This window comes from Protopterus annectens, chromosome 2.part1 (assembly GCF_019279795.1).
Source record: "Protopterus annectens isolate FY-2018-M chromosome 2.part1, PAN1.0, whole genome shotgun sequence".
Taxonomy (NCBI): domain Eukaryota; kingdom Metazoa; phylum Chordata; order Ceratodontiformes; family Protopteridae; genus Protopterus; species Protopterus annectens.
In genome coordinates, this window is record NC_056729.1 from 1,196,627,663 (window position 1) to 1,196,650,635 (window position 22,973).

Sequence of the window (22,973 nt, forward strand, 5' to 3'; positions counted from 1 at the left end):
TAGATTCTCGTCTGGCAGCTCCTTTGGGAGGAAGACTGTCTCTTTTCAAAGAAAATTGGGATTTAATTACTCAAGACAGATGGGTGTTGGATATCATTCACCACGGTTACAGGTTTTATTTCCATACATTGCCCCCTTTCAAAGGCATGCCAGACGTTCTTCCTCCACAAAGGAAAGAGGCTCACAAGCAAATTTCTCTGTTACTCCAAATAGGGGCCATTCAGTCAGTCCCTGTGTCAGAAAAGGGCCTAGGATTTTATTCTCGCCTGTTCCTAGTACCAAAGAAGGGGAACACGTGGAGACCAATTTTGGATTTATCTATCCTCAACACTTATCTGGACATTCCCAAGTTCAAAATGTTGACGTTACAACAGCTTTTACCTCTGCTGGGCAAAGATCACTGGATGGTAACTTTAGATCTCAAGGAAGCTTACCTTCATGTGCCAATCAGACTAAGTTGCAGGAAGTATCTGCGTTTTCGAGCTGGAAATTCTCATTATCAGTTCTCTGCATTGCCCTTTGGCTTATCTACTGCCCAGAGTATTCACAAAGGTTCTGGCTCCAGTGATAGCTTACTTCAGGCTAAAAGGAATCCAAATCTATCCTTACTTGGACGACTGCCTGATTCTGGCTCAAGAAAAAGAAGATCTTCTACAGCATCTGGAATATGTCATAGCAGTGCTAAGATGCCTAGGGTATTCTGTGAACGAAATAAAGTCCAGTCTAGTACCCTCTCAAGACATGTGCTTTCTGGGTGTGAGACTGAATACAGCAGCCCAGATGGCCTTTTTAACCCCGGACAAACAAAAGAATCTTTCCAGTTACTTCCATCATCTATCTCTTCAGTCCGGGCTGACTGCAAGGACAGTCCTTCAAGCCTTAGGGTTCATGGCATCTTGTATTCTGGTACTTCCCAATGCCAAACTGCATATGAGGAAGCTACAATGGTATCTCAAAATTGTGTGTACACAGCACTGCCAGGATTTGGACACTGTCATTCAAATAATACCTTGCATTCAAAAGGAATTTGTGGTGGGCTCAGGAATGTCACCTAAACAAGGGACTCTCTGTGACCCGGCCAGAGGCAAGTCAGATTCTAACGACAGATGCCTCAGATGTTGCTTGGGGAGCTCATCTAAATGGAAAGTGGATACAAGACAAGTGGCCTGCCAGACTACAGCATCTACATATCAACATGAAAGAGATGTTAGCAGTTCAGTTTGCATTAATTGCTTTCAAGGAGTTACTTCTTCCAGGGCAGGTGTTGATTCTAACAGACAACACAACTGTCATGTGGTACATCAACAAACAAGGGGGAACACATTCTTACCCATTGTGCAGACAAGCAATGATTTTATGGGAGACTGCGCTCAGTCTGCAACTAACTCTTCAGGCAAGGTTTCTGCCGGAGCACAGAACTCCTTAGCAGATGTATTAAGCAGACAAATCATGGATCCCCACGAGTGGAAACTGGATCTTCATGTATTTCAAACATTGACAGTGTCATGGGGAACTCCAGACATAGATCTGTTCGCTTCTCCACTAAACCACCAGCTGCCAAAGTTTTGCACGAAAGGATTTCATCACACAGCTTGGAAAGTGGATGCTCTTTCTTTCAGTTGGAAAAATCTTCATGTGTATGCCTTTCCACCTCTGCCTCTTCTTCCAAAGGTGCTTCTAAAGGTCAGACAAGACAAGCCAAGGATGATTTTAATAGCTCCAGATTGGCCTCGGCAGCACTGGTACCCATTATTGAGGAGTCTGGTAAGGAAGCCTCCATGGCCTTTACCCTTGATTCCACACCTGTTGTCTCAGAGGGACGGTCATCTGCTCAATGTCAAGCTTCACTCTCTACATCTAACAGCCTGGCATATTCTGTTTTGAAAGACAGCAGGTCTCAGCTTCCTCAACAAGTTTTAAATGTGATTATGGAAGCCAGAAGACCTAGTACAAGGAAAGTGTACGCAGAAAAATGGAAGAGATTTTTGTTTTGGAGTGCAGCAAACAATTTGGAGATTACTGAGCCAAATTTAGGTGTGGCTCTTCAATATCTTACTGAGTTACTGGACAAAGGTTTGTCTTTCTCTTCCATTAAGATTCATGCTGCAGCAATTTCAGCTCACTATGACTGTGACCCACCATTGTTTTCGCATCCTTTGTTCAAGCAATTTCTTAGAGGGGCAAAGAATATAAGACCCCACGTAGAGCTCCTACTCCTGCTTGGGATCTCAATTTTGTGTTGGAGAAACTTACTCTACAACCTTTTGAGCCTGCGGCTACTGCTGAATTGAAATACTTGTCATGGAAGACTGCTTTTTTGTTGGCTATTACTTCTGCAAGAAGGGTTTCTGAGTTGCAGGCCCTTATGGCAGTAGAGCCCTTTTTGATTTTCCATAAGGATAGGGTATCATTACGTACTAATCCTTCCTTTATGCCTAAGGTGGTTTCTAGTGTGGCTTTAAACCAAACTATTCATTTGCCTACTTTCTATGCAGATCCCCAAAATAAGGGGGAAAAGATTTTGCACACTTTAGATGTACATAGGCAGTTGCGTTATTATTTAAGCAGGACTAAGGATTTCAGGCAGTCTCAGCAGTTGTTTGTTTCTTTTGCTTTGAGTTCTCAGGGCAAGCCTGTGTCTAAGCAAACTATTTCTAAGTGGATTGGGTTTTGCATTTCATTTTGTTATTCCCATCATGGCAAGGAGATTCCAGCTGGGATTAGGCCTCATTCCACTAGGGCTACTGCCACTTCTACAGCATTTCTAAGGGGGGTGGCAACTAGGGATATTTTGGAGGCAGCTACTTGGAGTTCAGTGCATACTTTCTCTAAGCATTACCACCTTCCTCTCTACTCTAAATCTAGGGCTGGTTTTGCCACAGCTATTTTGCAAGGCATGTTGACAGCTCCTGCTTCCTTATGATTTGCCAGCCTCCCTTACCTCTGCTTTGGGATTCTACCCAATGGTTAGGACTGCAGCAATGTGGAATGAAGAACATAGTACAGTTTTGTACCTACCATAAATGTAGATGTTCGAGGATCCACATTGCTGCAGTCCAATTTACCCTCCCTCCTTCCCCGCTTTGTTTAGGGGTGGTGGTGTGAGTTACTATATATCTTATTGTATATATATTGTATATATGTTTGGTGCAGGGCTTTTTGGTGTTTTGGTTTGGGCCTTGTCTTTTTAGGGTCTTCTGACATCTGGGGCAAGAAAAGACTGAGGATATGACGTCGGTCATGCGCATTAGTACCCTGACGTCCTGACGTCAGTCTAATGCGCCTGGACCGACGTCAGCCATATACTTTGGTATTCGGGCCGACTGGACAGCGGACTACCCAATGGTTAGGACTGCAGCAATGTGGATCCTCGAACATCTACATTTATGGTAGGTACAAAACTGTACTTTGTGTACACTTACCATAAATGTAGATGTTATAGTGTATTCACTTTTACAGTCCAGGTTACCCACCCGTCATCCCCCATTCTATACCTTTTCTTTCCTTCACTATACTCAAAAGCCTTTGTGGTGTATTTGCTTTTAGTTGAAGGTCATTTTTATTTTTCTAAGGTGCATTTATATATATTTACAGTATATTTATATATATTTTTGCTCCCCCATTTGGGGGGCACCTGACATCTAGGGCAAGAAAAACTGATTAAAATGGCGTTGGCTGCATATTTTATACCCCTGATGACCTGACATCATGGAAGAGGAGACAGCAACCAACGCAGGACCCAAGACTTTGTTATTCAGGCCGACTGAGGGCAACCTGCCAGCAGATTACCCCAAATGTAATGACTGCAACAGTGAATACACTCGAACATCTACATTTATGGTAAGTGTACACAACTGTACTTTCTTTTGTTGGCCCTTACCTCAGCCAGAAGGATATCTGAGCTGCAGGCCCTTATGAATGTTCCTTTTTTTTTTCATAAGGACCGGATGTCTTTTAGCAGTAATCCTTCTTTTATGCCCAAGATGGTTAATGAGTTGTCTCTTAGTCGGTCTACATTTTTTCCTTCTCCACAGTCTGCTTATGAGACAATTTTTTTGCACCTTGGATTTGAATAGACAACTTTGATATTATTTGGATAGAACTAAAGCCATTTGTAAATCTGAGCAACTGTTTCCTTTTGTCCTAGGTCTTAAGGTTTTCCTGTTTCTAAGCAAACCATAGCTTAGTGGATATTTAAGGTCATTTCCTTTTGTTGCTTTTTTCGTGGGAAAAGCCTTTCTTCTGTTTAGGCTCATTCTACCAGGAGTGTGGCTTCTTCTGGTGCTTTTTCCAAAGGATTGGATACTTCCCCCATCCTTGAGGTAGTGAGTTGGACTTCTGTGCATCCGTTTATAAAGCACTATAAGTTAGATGTGGTTTCCAGGGCTAGGGCTGGATTTCCCAAGGCTGTCCTGCATGGCTTCCTTGAAGGCTCTACTGGACTTTGCTCTTCCCATTTTTCTTCTGAGCTTTTGTCCTGTCCCTTCTGTAGGGAATACTGCAACAGTGATATGGAAGGCCATAGTTGTGTAAAATCTTACCATAACAGTAGATGTTCTTCTCTTCACTGTTGCCCTGTTTGCTCCCTCCTTCCCCGGTTTCTTTCTTTCTGTATGCACATGTTCCTCTTTTCTCCTTGGACTGTTGTTCCTCCTGAGGCTTTTTGGTTCCGAGGAAGGTACGTCCATACATCATCTTTATGCTCTAAGATGTGCACAGGGAGCATATGTGCGATGTATGATGTCCCTGTTATAACCTAAAGCTTTAGTATAGTGGCCGGATGTCAGGCTGCCCTAGGCAGGGGATCCCTACTGTATGGAATGCTGCAGCAATAAAGAGAAGACATCTACTCTTATGGTAAGATTTTACTTTTTTCTGAACTGAGAATAATTTCAGTTTCAGTATAGTTATGTCTCTATGGGGTTATTTTAATAAGTACCACATCCATGTATGTAAGATAGATAAATGAAAATACCGTCTGACATAAGAAGCATGTTGAAATGCATGAAAGTAGGCAGAGATGGACAGAACTGACATCTTAAGGAAAGCAGATGTTAGGTCTTCCAGGAATATGTTTTGACATTACTTTGAGGCATTTTAAACGATATTGCTAAGTTGCAAATAACGTCATGTTTTTTCCTTTAATAATCTCACAGAATGTATACCACATCATTAAGAGGAGCAGATGATATATGTTTAGATGTTCATCGTGCATACAGCTGCAGTCATAACAGATGGGTTCTCCTGCCGTCAGGTGGGTCCTCGGTCGGCCGAATTCCAAAGTCTAGGTCCGGCGTCGGTTCTCGTCGCTTCTTCCCTGACGTCAGTGTGACAGGGGTATAAAAGAACCAGCCGACGCCATTTTCTTCAGTCTTTCTTGCCGCACGGTGCCCGAAGCAGAAGCATTTCACAAGTGCCGGTTGGCCAGCTCCTGAGATTACGAATATTTTTCAACCGAAGACTTCTAGAAAGCGAAGTACTCCGTTGGGGAAACTTTTCTTGCCTCAGACCGATGTCAGACAAAGTTAATAATTGCATTTCATGTGGGAAGCAAATACCGCATAAGGATTTCCATTCCCTCTGTATACCTTGCTTAGGCCCAGACCACGACGTCTCGGCCTGTCGTTTTTGTGCTACATTCAACAGACGCACTATTAAGCGTCGGGTGGAGTTCGCCCAACACTATTTTGGCAAAATGTTTAATTACAACATGTCGTCGGATACTCCGACTCCTATTTTGAGTAAACGACGTAAAGATAAGGACTGACATACGAGGTCTGCGACTTCTACTGACACCACGCTAAAGCCGACTACATGCGCTCCGGTTCTCAGCGAGGCGCCTACGCAGCCCCTGACTACCGATGACACTTCATTAGCGGTGTCTTCTGTGCCTGAGGTCGCAGGCTCTTCGGCCCACATCCCGACTACAGATACCGAAGTCACCCTTGGCGGGGAAGCTCAGAGAGTTCAGACAGGCCTGCCACCTCTCAAGGTGTCTTCAGGCCTTCTTCTTTTTCCATTAAGGCTTACACTAAATCTAAAGCAGCCATGCATTCTAAAAGACAAGCTCCACAGGGCCCCTCTCAAGGCCCCATGCCTAAAAAGCAGATGCTCAAAATGGCTGAGGATTTGATTACTCTTATCAGGGGTTCTCAACCCCCTCCAGACAAAAGGCCCAGAGTGGAGGAAGAATACCTTTCCTCGGACCAGGCCTCCATTACTTCAGAGCATTCTGAGGACCAGGAACATTCTTACTCCCCTTTCGAAGATTCTGATGCAGAGGAGTCCATTCCCTCTGCACCCCCCCCCCGAGGATTACTCTTTTGGGGAAACCTTGCATACCTTGAGGGAACACTTCCACTGGGAAGGCCAAGAGTACTCCGACTCCAAGAAAAGGCTCAGGGATTCCCTCTTGCTCCCTCAGCACAGACCTCTGGCTATACCTCCTGTCTTAGACATATTAGATGATGTGTATTCAGAGGCCAGCCTTAACCCAGATTCTTTACCTTCAGCTCCAGTCAAGCCTGACTGGTATTACCGGGTGCCTGATTCACACCAATTCCTATACAAAATCCATGCAGCTGACCCAGAAACTATTTCACAGGGTCCCAAGGGAATTAAGGCCTCCACTGCTAAAAATCCATTACCTTCAGAGAGAGATTCCAGAGCTTTAGAAAGGTGGGGGGAAAAAGGTATACACCTCGGCCACTTTAACCATGAGGGCATTAAACTGTCAGTTCCATATGTTAAAGTATCAACAGTTTTTGTTATCTCAGTTGAAAAGCAAAATGTCACAACCTGAACAACCAGACTTGAAGGAGTTGCAGGATTTGTTGCATAGTGCAGATCAAGTGGGTAAACATACCTTGCAATGTGGTTTTGATGCTTTAGAGGCCTCTTGTAGAGCTGCTGTTACAGGATCAGTCATACGTAGACATGCTTGGCTCAAAGAGCAAACCTTACCAGATCATGTTAAAGCTAAATTACTAGATGCACCTCTTCAAAAAGATGTATTGTTTGGTGTTAAAGCTGAGGAGGTATTAAAGAAAATGGAGGAAAAGGCAAAATTAATGCAAACGGTGAAAGATTTCCTACAGGTACAACCGCCACGTTTCAGTAGAAATTGGCCTTCAAAAAATTGGTCCTTTCCAGCCACAGACAGACCTCAAAGAGGTAGATACAGGCGCCCGAGAGGTAGAGGGCAATCTCAAGGATCATTTAGAGGCAGACAATGGCAAACACCTACACCAAGAGGGGGTGAGGATAGTTCACAGCCATTCAGAAAGCAAACCCAATGACTTTCCCCTTTGCATGCCAAGCAAGGCTCAAATGGCAGCACCTTTAGGTGGAAAACTGGCATTATTTTCGAAAAATTGGCATATTGTTACAAAAGACAAATGGATCCTGGACATTATAGACAGAGGCTACAGATTCCACTTTCACACCCTTCCAAAAATGAGAGGCATGCCAAATCTGCCACACAATCAAAGGGCAGAGGCACAAAAACAAATTTCAGATCTCATGGACATGAAAGCTATTCAAGAGGTACCTGCACAAGAACAGGGTCAAGGTTTTTATTCCAGACTATTCCTGGTACCAAGGAAGGGCAAAGATTGGAGACCTATTTTAGACCTATCCATCCTAAACGCATGTTTACTCGTACCAAAGTTCAAGATGCTCACATTACAGCAGCTCCTTCCCATGCTGGGCAAGGAGTCTTGGCTGCTGACATTGGACCTCAAGGAGGCATACCTGCATGTCCCGATCAGACAAGATTGCAGAAGATACCTCAGATTTCTTGCAGGTTCATCCCATTATCAATTCTCTGCATTGCCCTTTGGCTTATCTACTGCGCCCAGAGTATTCACGAAATGCCTGGCATCAGTAATTGCCTTCTGCAGACTTCAAGGGATACAAATATACCCATATCTGGACGACTGCCTGATCCAAGCGGACAGCAAACACACTCTTCTGAAACACCTGGCGTTTGTAATAATGTTGTTGAAATCTCTGGGATACACAGTCAACAAAAAGAAGTCAAGACTAATACCCTCTCAAACAATACTTTTCCTGGGTGCCAGCTTGGATACAAACACCCAGATGGCCTACCCTACGCCAGAGAAACAAGGGCAATTAACTCAATACTTCAGAAAACTGGCAACCTTCACCAGGCTGACTGCAAGGAAAATCCTGCAGGCTCTGGGATTCATGGCATCTTGCATCCTGCTAATCCCATGTGCAAAGCTGCATATGAGGAAACTTCAATGGTACCTAAAAAACTTATGGTCTCAACACAGCCACAGTTTGGAAACAATCATACCACTGATTCCATGTCTTCAAAAGGAATTTCTGTGGTGGGCTCAAGCATGCCAAAGAAACATAGGTCTCCCATTCTGCAAGCCTCAAGCATATCAAGTCATCACAACATCGGACTACGCCTGGGGGGGGCGCACATGACAGATCAGTGCATTCAGGGCAAATGGTCACAAAAAGAAAAGCACCTACACATCAATCAAAAGGAAATGCTAGCAGTAATAAATGCTATTATGGCTTTCAAAGACCTACTGCATCCAGGGCAGCTATTGATAAGAACAGACAACACCACAGTGATGTGGGACATAAACAAACAGGGAGGAACTCATTCATATCCCCTGTGCAGACTAGCCATGTCCCTTTGGAACACGGCTCTAGAATTGCAAATCCAACTTCAAGCACAATTCCTGCCAGGGAAGGAAAACACACTGGCAGACAACCTGAGCAGAAATATGACAGATCCACACGAATGGAAGTTATATCCTAAAGTTTTTACAATGATAATTCAAGCATGGGGAAGGCCAGACATAGATCTCTTTGCCACCCACAGAAATTACCAATTGACAAAATTCTGCTCAAGAACCTTTCATCCACAGGCCTGGAAAGTGGAAGCACTCTCTTTCAGTTGGACAACAATGACGGTTTATGCCTTTCCACCTCTTCCACTGCTGGCCAAAGTTCTATTAAAAGCCAGAGCAGACAGACCGAAGATGATTCTCATTGCTCCAGACTGGCCAAGACAACACTGGTACCCACTCCTGAGGAGCCTGACTCATTCCCTACCATGGATCCTGCCTCTAATGCCTCTTCTACTGACTCAGCACAACTTCAAAACTCTTCACAGTCAGCTGAAAACACTCAATCTAGCCGCATGGAAAATTCCTTAAATTCGCAGCAGACCCTACTCTCCAAGGAGGTGCAGGATGTCATTTTGGAGGCCAGAAGGCCTTCTACTAGAAAAGCCTACTCCGCAAAATGGAAATGGTTTTGTGTCTGGAATCAGGAAAAGGGTCAGAATCCTGGAATACTGAATTTACCTCAAATACTACAGTACCTAGCCGAGCTGCTAAGCAGTGGACTTTCATTCTCCTCCATCAAAATCCATGCCTCAGCCATTTCTGCAGAGTACAACACTGATCCTCCTTTATTCCCTCACCCTCTCTTAAGACAGTTCCTCAGAGGGGCTAAGAATATAAAACCCCCAAGTCAGCAACCAGTACCGGCTTGGGACCTCAATTTCTTTCTAGAAAAACTAACCCTGCCTCCTTTTGAGCCAGCTGATTCAACAGATCTGCAACATTTGTCATGGAAAACAGCCTTCCTTCTAGCTATCACCTCAGCACACAGGGTTTCGGAACTACAAGCCCTCATGGCTGTGCAGCCTTTCATGATTTTCCATCAGGACAGAGTTTCCTTACGAACAAATCCTTCATTTATGCCAAAGGTAGTATCCAGGGTAGCCTTGAATCAGGCTATCCACTTGCCTATGTTTTACCCTAATCCACAAAACAAAGGGGAGAGGCTACTACATTCCTTGGACATTCACAGACAGCTCTGTTATTACTTGGACAGAACAAAGCCTTTCAGAAAATCAGAGCAACTCTTTGTGTCCTATGCTACAGGTGCTCAAGGGAAGCCTATTTCCAAACAGACTATCTAAAAATGGATAGCCCACTGCATACGCTTTTGTTACTCTTTTCATGGTAAAACTGTACCTGCAGGCATCAGATCTCACTCCACAAGGACCACAGCTACCTCTGCTGCTTTCCTCAGGGGGGTTCCTACCAAAGATATTTTGGAAGCAGCCACTTGGAGTTCTGTACATACTTTCTCCAAGCACTATCACCTACCATTATACTCCAAAACTAGAGCAGGCTTTGCCACTGCAGTCTTGCAGGGCATCCTGTCTCCTCCTAGTTCCACTTAGTGCCTACCACCCCTTTATTAGCTTTGGGATTCTACCCATCTGTTATGACTGCAGCTGTATGCACGATAAACATAGTACAGTTTTGTACCTACCATAAATGTAGATGTTCGAGTGCTAATACAGCTGCAGTCCAGGTTTCCCTCCCTCCTTCCCCTCTTGGGACAGGCCTTATGGCTAATACCTCCTCATACAACCTCATTGGGGTATTCTTTTATGGTGTATTTGCTTGCAACTTCTGTTTTTTGATTATATTGCATTTGCTTTACTACATAAATTTATGTTTTGCCTTCCTTCTGGGGGCACCTGACGTCTGGGGCAAGAAAAACTGAAGAAAATGGCGTTGGCTGGTTCTTTTATACCCCTGTCGCACTGACGTCAGGGAAGAAGCGATGACAACCGACGCCGGACCTAGACTTTGGAATTCGGCCGACTGAGGACCCGCCTGACGGCAGGAGAACCCATCTGTTATGACTGCAGCTGTATTAGCACTCGAACATCTACATTTATGGTAGGTACAAAACTGTACTTTTTTTTTCACACCACCATATATTGTATGTTAAATTGTTTTCTTTTGTTTTCTTTTCTTTCACTGAGAAGATCGTGGATTTGTACCAGTAACAAAGAGTGAAAAAGGGTTTCAGAAGAGGTTGAAAACTATCCTTAAGCAAAATGATTTCTCCCTGTAAGTACATGTTTGTCTTGCTTGTGCATTATTATTTTATGTGATGTTTTCTTGTGCTTCAGATAATGAGAATAACTGAAATCGTACCATAGATAATTTGAGGGGGACACGTGAATAGGATAATGTATTTAAGGGCTGCCTCCGGGCTAAGTTTTCAGTTTCCCATCCGTAGATCCAAGTTGCACTTGAATATGGGTATGGCTGAGCTTTGTTTTATGTGAATGGAGAGTTTTGTTCCAGAGCAATGGTATCCTCAGCAAGATCTAGCAGTCCCTTTCAAACCATTCTTTTGATGTTGCAGAAAAGGTTCAGATCCCTAGACCAAGTATTTCTTATGCTGTTTGAGTTGCTGATATGCAGTAAATCCATCATTTTTCGATTGGAGGATGCTTCTTATTATAGTCTCCCTTAGACTATCTACAAGTGTTTCTACTTTCTGTTGTGGTAAAAGGTTTTGCACTTTAGACTTATCAAAAATATTTTTGAAACAGTTACCTTTCTAAGCTCATGTATCCAAAGTCTCCCTTATTTTCCTTTTAGCACTCTGCAGTTGCTCCTCCTTTTGTTCTCTGAGATTCCCTTTCTTTTGCAGTACTTTAACCTTTGTCAACCACTCTAAATAATTCCTATGACTTCATTCCCATATCTCTTTATCTCTAATTTCTGTTATTTTAAGTTATTTTCATTGTATCCTACTCACTAGCTATCCTTTCTGAAATTTCTCTCTTTTCTAATAACTCTCAAAACATATCCACTATCAATTTCTTAAATTGTCTTAACACAAGTAGGAAAGCACCAATATCTCACTTTTGCTAGTTTGTATTGGTGCTTGTCTTGATTTAGTTATTGGATGTTTCTCAAAACTTTCAGTTGAATACACATGATCCTGTGCAATATAATTTCTATATGGTTTATCCCAATAATTGAATCTTGAGGACTAATGTGTAATTTCTTAGTTCCTGGTACTGAATTCATGTCTTCCATACCAAATATGGTCATATGCGTCCTCATAAATCTAGGCTTTTTTGTTATATTTTCCCTTTTACGTCCCCTGGTACATCCACACTATTGCAAATCAGGTTCCAGTCCCCATCCATAAATAGTACTCCCTTCTGCAAGCTTATACTTTAACTCAAAAGTCTCCTTACATGAATAGTCATTTTAGTTGAAATATTAATATGTTAGCATAATCCTCGTCCCCTTTAAGAACCCTTTAGTACCACAAAACTACCATTTTTGTTTGTCTTTCTCCTGATGTTCTTCGTGTTTCACTGTTGCAGTCATCACATTTGGGTTATCTGCCTGGAGGTAGTCTTCAGCCGGCCTGAATATCAGAGTCTTCAAATTTTTGCGGCAGATGTTGTCACTTTTTTCATGACGTCAGGTCGTCAGAGGTATAAAACATGCAGCCGACGCCATTACATCAGTCTTTCTTGCCGTGCGGTGCCCAAAGCAGAAGCAGTTCTCAAGTGCCCGTCGACCAACTCCTGAAATTTCCGTTTTCGAGTTTCAGACCCTCATAGAGATTTTCATTCTTACTGCGTCACCTGTTTAGCCCCAGACCACGACGTCCCTCACTGCCGGTTTTGTGCCTTGTTCAACGCCCGAGCTGTTAGTTGTTGGACTATTTTTGTAGCCAAATACTTTTGTTCTCGATCTCCGTACTCCGAAATGGCTTCATTAAGCCATCCAACTACCGATCTTCCGAAAAAACATAAGGATAAAGACAGAGACTGACCGCATAGGTCCAAAACTGCCGACGACACTTCCATTAAGCTAGTCGCCAGTCTGCCGGTACTCAGTGAGGCGCTTTTGCATCCCCTGATACCCGCTACTACAGATTCGCAGGCCTCTACTGAGACACATTCGGAGTCCGGTATGCTGCGAGATGCTTCTTCAACTATAGAATATGTGGATGTCTCTACGTTGGATGGGTCCGGAGCCACTGTGCAGGCACCGGCTCCTGAGGGTGTATTCAGGCCTACAGACGTTCATATTAAACAGACGGCATAGTTTCCAACTAGAAGTACCGAATTCCACAGGCCTAAAACTCACACTACGCCTAGAAAGCCGATGACCGAACCACAGACTCAGGCCCATATGCCTCAAAAAAAAATGCTTAGAATGGCTGAAGACCTTATTACTTTAATTAGGGAAAGCCAGCCTTCCCCCTCTAAGAGACCTAGAACAGATTTTCTTTGTGATTCTTCTGTTCAGGAATCTGATATCTCTGCTCCTTTTGATTACCAGGATTTGCCCTTATCTACTTATGAGGACTTTGATGCAGAGGATTCCCTTCCCTCTGCTTCCCCTCCAGAAGATTTTTCTTTTGGTGAAACCTTGCATACCCTTAGGGAGCATTTCTGCTGGGAAAGCCAGGACTACTCAAAGTCCAATAAGAGACTTGGGGAATTCTTACTCTTATCTCAACACAGGCCCCTAGCTATCCTTCCTTTTCTGGCTATTGTTGAGGTTTTCTGCCTTACCCCAGACACTTTACCTCCAGCTCCCAGAAAACTTGACCAGTACTACAGAGTACCTGACTCTCACAAATTCCTCTTCAAGAATCCTACTGCGGATCCAGAGACCATTTCCCAAGGACCAAAAGGCATTAAGGCTACTGCTACCAGCAATCCTACCCCTTCTGATAGAGATTCCAGAGCTTTAGACAGATGGGGTAAGAGGGTATACACTTCTGCTAATTTGGCCATTAGGGCTTTAAATTACCAGTTTCATATGTTAAAGTATCAGCAGCATATTATGGAACTACATAAACAGAAATGTATGTTGATTCCTGACTGTGCTGAACACAAAGGCTTGCAAGATTTAATGCATTCTGCATTAATTGCATATTTTGCAATGTGGTTTTGATGCTTTAGAAGCATCTTGCAGGGCTGCTGTCACTGGGTCTGTACTTAGAAGGCATGCTTGGCTTAAGGAGCAAAACTTGCCAGATCATATTAAAGCTAAATTACTGGATGCACCTTTAAACCAGGACCACCTTTTTGACAACAAAGCAGAAGACGACCTCAAAAAAATGGAGAATGCAAAATGTTAAAGATTTCCTACAAGTACAGCCTCCCAGATTCAGTAGGCATTGGCCTTCAAAGAATTGGTCCTTTCCAGTCCCTTCCAGGCCTTCTCAGTCCAAACCCAGGAACAGCCGACCACCAAGACTTCAGTCTCAGGCTATGCACAGATCTAAGCAGTGGGGGGCTTCCACTTCCAAAGCAGGGAGTAGTAAGCCACCCCCCTACAGAAAGATGGCACAATGACTTAACCTTAACCCTTCCAAGCCCTACTCAACTACTTGCTCCCTTAGGAGGAAAGCTCACCCTGCATGCAAAAAACTGGGAACTCATTACCCAGGACAAATGGGTTTTGAACATAGTTTCCCGAGGATACAGATTCCACTTCCACACACTACCAACCCCAAATGGTTGGCCAGAACTCCCCCCAAATCAGTGGGTGGAGGCCCATCAGCGTGATGTTCATCGTGTTACCCTGCTGCAGTCATCACACTTGGGTTATCCTGCCGTCGGGCGGTCCCGCAGTCGGCCTGAGTTCCAAAGTCTTGGTCCGGCATCGGTTGCTGTAGCTTCTTCCTTGAAGTCAGTGCGCCAAGGGTATATAAGAGGCATCTGACGCCATTTTCTTCAGTCTTTCTTGCCGTGTGGTGCCCGAAGCAGAAGCAGCTCGCAAGTGCCGGTCGGCTGACACCTGAGATTTTTGAATCGAATTTCAGTCCGAAGTCTTCAATAAAGCTAAGTACCCCGTTGGAGAACCTTTTCTTGCCTCAGTCCGATGTCAGAAAAAGTTAATTGCATTTCTTGTGGGAAGCAAATACCTCATAAGGACTTCCATTCTTATTGTATTCCTTGCCTAGGCCCAGACCACGACATCACAGGTTGTCAGTTTTGTGCTAGGTTTAATAAACGAATTATCAAACGCCGTTTTGACTTCGCACGACATTTCTTTGGTAGGAAATTTAATTATATCATGCCGTCGGAGGAGCCGATGACCGGCATACATAAAAAACGCAAGGATAAGGACAGGCAGCCTAGGAACAAGCCAGATTCCGAGGCCTCTGCTGGGCCTCTTGCCGGTTCTCCGGTTTTCAATGAGGCACCTACGCAGCCCCTGCCGACCGCAGAATTGGAACCCCAGACGGCTGCGGATTCTCAAGCAGAGTGTACTAGGCCGTCGCAGCCATCTTCATTAGGCCCTTCCGACACCGGAGCAGAAGGAGATCCCGGTGCAGTAGAAACACCTTTGGTTGCAGAAGGTGTCTTCAGACCGACTATACTCACCATTAAATCTTATGCTAAGCTTAAAACTCTATTAAAACCAAAAAAGACTGTACATCAGTCTACAGTTCAAGGCCCCATGCCTAAGAAACAGATGCTTAAGATGGCTGAAGATTTGATTACCCTAATCAGGGGTTCCCATCCCCCTCCAGATAAAAGACCAAGACAAGAGGAGGATTATGCTTCCTCTGACCAGGTTTCAATTTCCTCAGATTCTTCTGAGGAACAGGAGTACACTTTTCCCACTTATAGAGACTCTGATGCTGAAGACTCTATTCCCTCAGCATCTCCCCCTGAAGACTACTCCTTTGGGGAAACTTTACATACCATGAGGGAACATTTCCACTGGGAAGGCCAGGACTACTCTGATTCAAAGAAAAGGCTCCGAGAGTTCCTTTTACTACCCCAGCACAGACCACTTGCTATCCGTCCAGTTTGATATTGTGGATGATGTTTACTTGGAGTAGAGTCTAAATCCAGACTCTCTACCTCCTGCTCCAGCTCAACCAGACAGATACTGCACAGTACCTGACTCTCACAAATTCCTTTATAAAAGCCCTGTGGCTGACCCAGAAACAATTTCCCAGGGTCCCAAATGGGCTAAAGCTTCTATGGCTAAAAATCCTGTGCCCTCTGAAAGGGATTCCAGAGCCCTAGATAGATTGGGAAAGAAGATATACACCTCAGCTACTCTGGCTATGAGAGCATTAAATTGTCAGTTTCACATGCTGAAATGTCAGCAATTCCTAATGTCTCAATTAAAACAAAAAATGAGCACACATTCTGAAAAGTCTGAATTCAAGGAAATGCAGGATCTGTTGCATGCAGCTGAACAGGTGGGCAAACATACTTTACAATGTGGATTTGATTCATTGGAAGCTTCCTGTAGAGCAGCTGTTACTGGGTCTGTTATACGTAGACATGCTTGGTTAAAAGAGCAAACCCTACCTGATCATGTTAAAGCAATATTATTGGATGCACCTTTACAGCAGAATGTATTATTTGGTGTCAAAGCAGAAGAGGTTTTAAAGAAAATGGAGGATAAGGCAAAGTCTATGCAGATGGTCAAGGATTTTTTACAGGTACAACCCCCTCGTTTCAACAGAAATTGGCTAACAAAAAACTGGTCCTTTCCAGCTTCGGACAGATCACAGAGGGGCAAATACAGATGCTCAAGGGGCAGAGGTCAGTCACAAGGCCCTTACAAACCTCGCCAATAGGGTACTGCTACCTAGAAAGGAGGAGAAGACAGGCCCCAAGCTAGCAGAAGACAGACACAATGACTCTATCCTCAAACTACCAAGCAAATATCTCTTGGCAGCTTCCTTGGGAGGAAAATTAGCACTTTTTGCAGACAACTGGCACATCATCACAAAAGACAAATGGGTCCTAAACATTGTCTCACAAGGATACAGATTCCACTTTCATACCTTGCCAAGGATAAAAGGAATGCCAAACCTGCCACCAAATCAATGGGCAGAGGCACAAAAACAAATTACAGCTCACATGGACATGAGAGCCATTCAACAGGTACCTACACAGGAGCAAGGACAAGGATTTTACTCGAGACTCTTTCTAGTCCCAAGAAAAGACAAAGCATGGAGACCCATTCTGGATCTTTCAGTTCTGAACACCTATCTGCAAGTACCAAAATTCAAGATGCTAACACTACAGCAGCTTCTTCCCATGCTGGGCAAGAATGCTTGGCTAGTAATGTTGGACCCTCAAGGAGGCATACCTGCATGTCCCTATCAGACAAAATTGCAGAAGATACCTCCGCTTCATTGCAGGTTCAACCCATTATCAATTTTCTGCACTGCTCTTTGGCTTATCTACTGCGCCCAGGGTCTTCACAAAATTCCTGGCACCAGTAATTGCATACTGCAGCCAAAGAGGATTTCAAATATACCCATACCTGGACGACTGCCTTATTCAAGCAGAAAGCAAGGACATTCTTTTAAAGCATCTGGCATTTGTCAAACACCTTCTAAGTTGCCTAGGGTATACAGTAAATGAAAAGAAATCAAAACTAGTGCCCTCACAAAACATAATATTCCTGGGTGCCAGCTTGAACACAACGGCCCAGATGGCTTCTCTCACGCCAGACAAGCAACAACAGCTGACTCAATATTTCAAAATAATGGCAACAAGGACCCAACTCCCTGTAAGAAAAATTCTGCAGGCCTTGGGACTCATGGCATCTTGCATACTACTAATATCATTTGCAAAACTGCATATGAGGAAATTACAATGGTACCTGAAAAGCGTATGGACTCAGCACAGCCACAGCTTGGAAACAATGATACCACTCATTCCCTGCCTTCAACAGGAGTTTCTATGGTGGGCACAGGCATGTCACCTCAACAAGGATCAGCCTTTCACCTTATCCACAGCCAGGCAAACTATGACAACAGATGCATCAGACTATGCCTGGGGAGCACACATGGCAGGACCGTGCATTCAGGGCAAATGGACTACAGATCAAAGGCATCTGCATATCAATCAAAAAGAAATGCTAGCAGTACAGAATGCCCTAACAGCTTTCAAAGACCTCTTACACCCAGGACAACTAATATTTATTATTTATTTATTTATTTTACATTTGTTTACCGGGATGGTCCGACTGGATACATGTCCTTTTTCAGCGGAGGCCCGGGGAGAAAAGCTCCAACAGAGTTACATTGATAATTAGGTACAGTAAATGAGCTGAAAGAACTTAACAAAAACATAGGCTATTTACATACAAGTACAAGACTGCCATTACTATTTCTGAGATTACTACAAATGTAACATTAATAACATATTAGCAAGGACGGTAGGCAGTATAATGACATAGAGTTAGACTGGATACATATTTCTTTTTCACAGTATACAAAGTACTTATCATCTTAGCTAGTTGTTTATGTTTTAGTTAATGGCACAGAGCTAGTCTGGGTTTGAGCAAGGACATAGCCAGTGTGACTTGAAGTGGAGTTTTAGACTATTTTTGAATTGACTTAGAGAAGTTGCAAGCGTGATGTTATTTGGGAGAGAGTTCCATATTTTACCAGTGGTGTTGGCAAATAGTGCATCACCACCTAGGTTGAGAGATTTAGTTGTTTGGACAAGGAGTCTGTTTGCTGAGCGAAGGCAGCTTAGATTGGAGTAGGGAGTCATTAAGATTTTTAGTGCTGGGGTATTCTCAGGTTGTTTAAGGATTTTGAAGGCCTCTATGAGTTGGGACTGGTGAAGAAGGTGTGGGAATTCTATCCATCCAAGCTTTTTCAGGTTAGTACAGTGGTGTGTTCTGTAGGGTAGGCCTGTAACGAACCTGGCAATGTGATTATAGCAGGATGAGAGCTTGGCCAGATCAGATTTGTTAAGGTGAGTGAGGACAGGAGAGGCATATAGTAGGGTAGAGAGAAGGTGTGAACGGGCTGTGGCTGCCCTGGCATTTGGGGTAAGGAAGGCTTTAATTCTATATAGGGTCCCAAGTTTCTTGTTGACTGACTTAATGGCTTGGTTGATATGTATATCAAATCTGAGTTTATTGTCAATGTTTACTCCTAATAGCTTTGTATAGGTGTCTGGGGAGATGATGGTCCCATTATTGGATTTTATAGTGAAGTTTTCAGTCTGAGATCTATTGGTTGGGTAGAAGAGAAGTAACTTGGTTTTGTTTGGATTTAAGATCAGGAGATGGTTGGCAAGCCAGTTTTCGACTTTGGTGAAGCTATGTTGGGTGGTAGTAGATTTGCAAGAGAGGCATTGGAACATATTATAGTAGAGTCATCTGCATATTGAATGCAGGTGGCTTCAGGGATGACTGTTTGGATGTCGTTTATGAAGACTGAAAAGAGGAGAGGTCTTAATATGGAACCTTGAGGAACTCCTATGGTATTTGGTAGTAGGCCGGAGAGCTTGTTTTGCCACATTACTGCTTGTTGTCTCCCAGTGAGGTAAGCTTGAAACCAGTCAAGGGCTGGAGTATCTAGATACAGGGTTTTTAAAGTATATAGAAGTAACTGATGGTTTACCATATTGAAGGCTTTCGATAGGTCCAGGAAGAGAGCGGAGGATATTTTTTTATTATTCCGGTTAAGATTAATGTTTTCAGTAAAAGAGAGGAGGGCAGTGGTTGTACTATGATGGGGTCTGAATCCATGTTGAGAGTCTGTGAGTAGTTTATTTTGGGTTAGATAGAGCATTAGTTGGTTGTGCATGCACTTTTCCATAATTTTGGCAAGTGGTGATAGTATGGCTATAGGTCTGTAGTTGGATAGTTCTGTGGATGAACCTCCTTTGTGGAGTGGAATAACATAGGATATTTTCCAAATTGAGGGGATTGAGGCCTCGGTTATGGTTCTGTTAATTAGGATTGAGATAGGGTAGGCTACGACATCTGCAGCAATTTGCAGGTATTCAGCCGGCAGAAGATCGGCTGAAAGGGTGGTTGGCTTCAGTTTTTTTCAAAAGGGATCTGATAAAGGATGTGGACACTGGCTGGAAGCTAAAAGAGAGTGGTGAGTCGGGTATAGTGTTTGTAGAAGTGTGGGGAGGAGAAAGTTGGTTAGCTAATGGCTGGATGGTTTCTGTGAAGAAAGTATTGAATGAATTGGCTATATCTTCTTGGCTCTTGTCAGATAATGTTCCTGGGGTCGGAGTAGTGGATTTGCCTGGTTGGAGAAGTTTATTTATGCCTGCCCAGTACTTTTGAGGGTTATTCTGATGTTTATGTTGCAGATTGTAGAAGTAATTTTTCTTATCTAGTATGATGGCTTTTTTAGTCTCATTTCTAAGTTGTTGGAATTTGATACGATCTAGGGGTAGTTTGGTCGTGCACCATTTATCCCACGCTTTGTCTCTAGTTGTTATTTTGGTTTTGGTGTCTGTTGTTAGCCAGGGTGCTAGTTGAGTTTTAATTCTTATTGAGCGTTTAGGGGCATGCGAGTAAAGTATAGTAAGGAATGAATTGTTAAATGATGACACTGCCTCATCAAGGGGAAGGAACTATAGTTTTGTCCAGTTACATGATTTGAGTTCAAGTTGAAATTTAGTTGGGTCAAAGTTTTTCTTGGATCTGATAGACCTATAAATAGGTAAGCTTGTACAATTAATTTTGTCTTTCATGATGTATGTGAGCAGGTGATCACTAAGATCATTAGGGAGAGTTCCAGACATATAGTTCTGGGGATGACTGTTGGTGAGTATCCAGTCTAGTATACTCTCTTTTTGGTTATTGTTACCTGTACGTGTGGTAGATGATATTATCTGAGAGAATCCATGTAGGTTAACAGGGATGGGGTTGGACTGTGCTGTGCATTGGTTCCAGTCAATATTAACATCGCCCAGGACAATGGATTCTTGAGGGTAGTTGTTGGCTATCCAATGTAGAATAACCTCTAGTGTTTCTACATTGTTCCCAGGGGGAATATAGGTGACAATTAGGTTAATGCCCTTATGATTATTTAGTAGAATTTTTAGAGCTAGTATTTCAGCGTTAGAGACCTGGGGTGGTTGTATAGGGTTAGTTATGATGTTAAGTGTGCTATTATATAAGACGGCTATTCCACCTCCTCTTGTCTTTACTCTATCTGCCCGAAGTATATTGTAACCAGGAGGCAGGATCTCATTGTCTTTGGTTGATGGCCGGAGCCATGTTTCAGATAGACACATTATGTTGGGGAGGTATGTGGCTAGTACAGCATGCAGGCTATGTATCTTATTGTTTAGGCTTCTAATGTTTAAGTGGCATATTAGGAGGGAGTTGACCAGTAATAGACGGACAATGCCACAGTAATGTGGTACATAAAGAAGCAAGGGGGCACACATTCCTACCCTCTATGCATGCAAGCAATGACCTTGTGGAACACAGCACTGTCTTACCAAGTTCAATTACAAGCACAATTCCTGCCAAGAAAGAAAAACACATTGGCAGACGATCTAATCAGAAAGATCATGGATCCCCAAGAGTAGAAACTAGATCCACAAGTATTTGCAATGATAACTCAAAAATGGGGATGCCCAGATATAGATCTGTTTGCCAACCCCCAAAACTACCAACTTCAAAAATTTTGCACAAGGACATTCCATCCACAAGCTTGGAAAGTGGACACCCTCTCATTCAGTTGGAAAACATTAACAATGTATGTCTTTCCTCCACTGCCTCTTCTAGCAAAGGTACTGCTGAAAGTCAGATTAGAGAGGCCACAAATGATACTCATTGCACCAGACTGGCCACGCCAGCACTGGTATCCAATTCTAAGGAACATGGCCCATGGCCCACCATGTTTTTTACCACAAATTCCTCACCTGCTCACCCAGCGAGACACTCGGATTATACACAGCCAGCTCAAGACTTTAAACCTGGTTGCATGGAAAATTACCTAAACAACCAGCCAACACCTCTATCCAAAGCTGTTATGGATGTCATTCTGGAGGCCAGGAGGCCCAGCACCAGGAAAACCTATTCAGACAAATGGAAAAGATTTTGCGCCTGGAACCAGGCTAAAGGCCAAAATCCCCTTGATCCAAACATTCCTCAGATTCTACAATATTTAACTGAGATGTTGCACAAAGGACTTTCCTTTTCATCCATTAAGATCCACGCCTCAGCAATTTCAGCTCATTACAACACGGATCCTCCTTTATTTTCACATCCACTCCTAAGACAGTACCTCAGAGGGGCTAAGAACATAAGACCACCCAGGAGAGCACCAACACCTACTTGGGATCTCAACTTTGTTCTGGAAAAGCTTACACTGCCGCCCTTTGAACCAGCTTCTTCAGCTGAGTTAAAATTTGTTTCATGGAAAACTGCCCTGCTACTAGCAATAACTTCAGCTAGAAGAGTCTCAGAGCTACAGGCACTAATGGCAATGGAGCCTTTCCTCATTTTTCATCAAGACAGAGTCTCTCTATGAACTAACCCTTCCTTTATGTCAAAGGTGGTATCTAGTGTGCCCCTAAACCAAACCATTCATTTGCCCACCTTTGTCCCAAATCCCCAGAACAAAGGAGAAAGACTCCTGCACTCTTTGGACATTCACAGGCAATTACGTTACTAGTTGGATAAAACTAAGGCTTTCAGAAAATCTGACCAGCTCTTTGTAGCCTGTGCTGCAGGATCACAAGGAAAAGCCATCTCAAAGCAGACCATTTCAAAATGGATAGGACATTGCATACGTTTCTGCTACACGCATCATGGGAAACTGGTACCTGCTAACATTAGGTCCCACTCCACCAGGGCTACAGCTACATCAGCAGCCTTTCTCAGGGGGGTGCCAACCAAGGATGGTACTGAAAGCTGCAACTTGGAGTTCAGTGCACACCTTCACCAAACACCATCACTTACCTCTATATTCTAAGACTAGAGCTGGTTTTGCCACTGCAGTTTTGCAGGGCCTACTAGCTTCTTCTAACCCTGTTTAACTCCACCACCCATCCTTAGCTTTGGGATTCAACCCAAGTGTGATGACTGCAGCAGGATAACACGATGAACATAGTACAGTTTTGTACCTACCATAAATGTAGATGTTCGAGTGTTCACCGTGCTGCAGTCCATGTTACCCTCCCTCCATCCCCTCTGAACTAGCTGGACTTATCTATACCATTCTATCCTATACAACCTCTGTGGTGTATTTGCTTGTGCCTGAAGGTATTGTTTTATTTTTATATGTATTTATTTATATATATATTTTTATATATATATATATATATATATATATATATATATATATAGAGAGAGAGAGAGATAGATAGATAG

At 43.4% G+C, this 22,973-nt stretch overlaps 1 protein-coding gene across 1 annotated transcript in view; it reads left to right on the plus strand.

Annotated features, from left to right (window-relative positions):
- REV3L (REV3 like, DNA directed polymerase zeta catalytic subunit) overlaps positions 1-22,973 on the plus strand; it is a 2,860,434-nt gene that overhangs the window by 442,130 nt on the left and 2,395,331 nt on the right. The window contains exon 8 of the mRNA XM_044062729.1: positions 10,838-10,922. Coding sequence (XP_043918664.1) covers positions 10,838-10,922 — 85 coding nt within the window. The remainder of the gene's footprint in view (positions 1-10,837; positions 10,923-22,973) is intronic.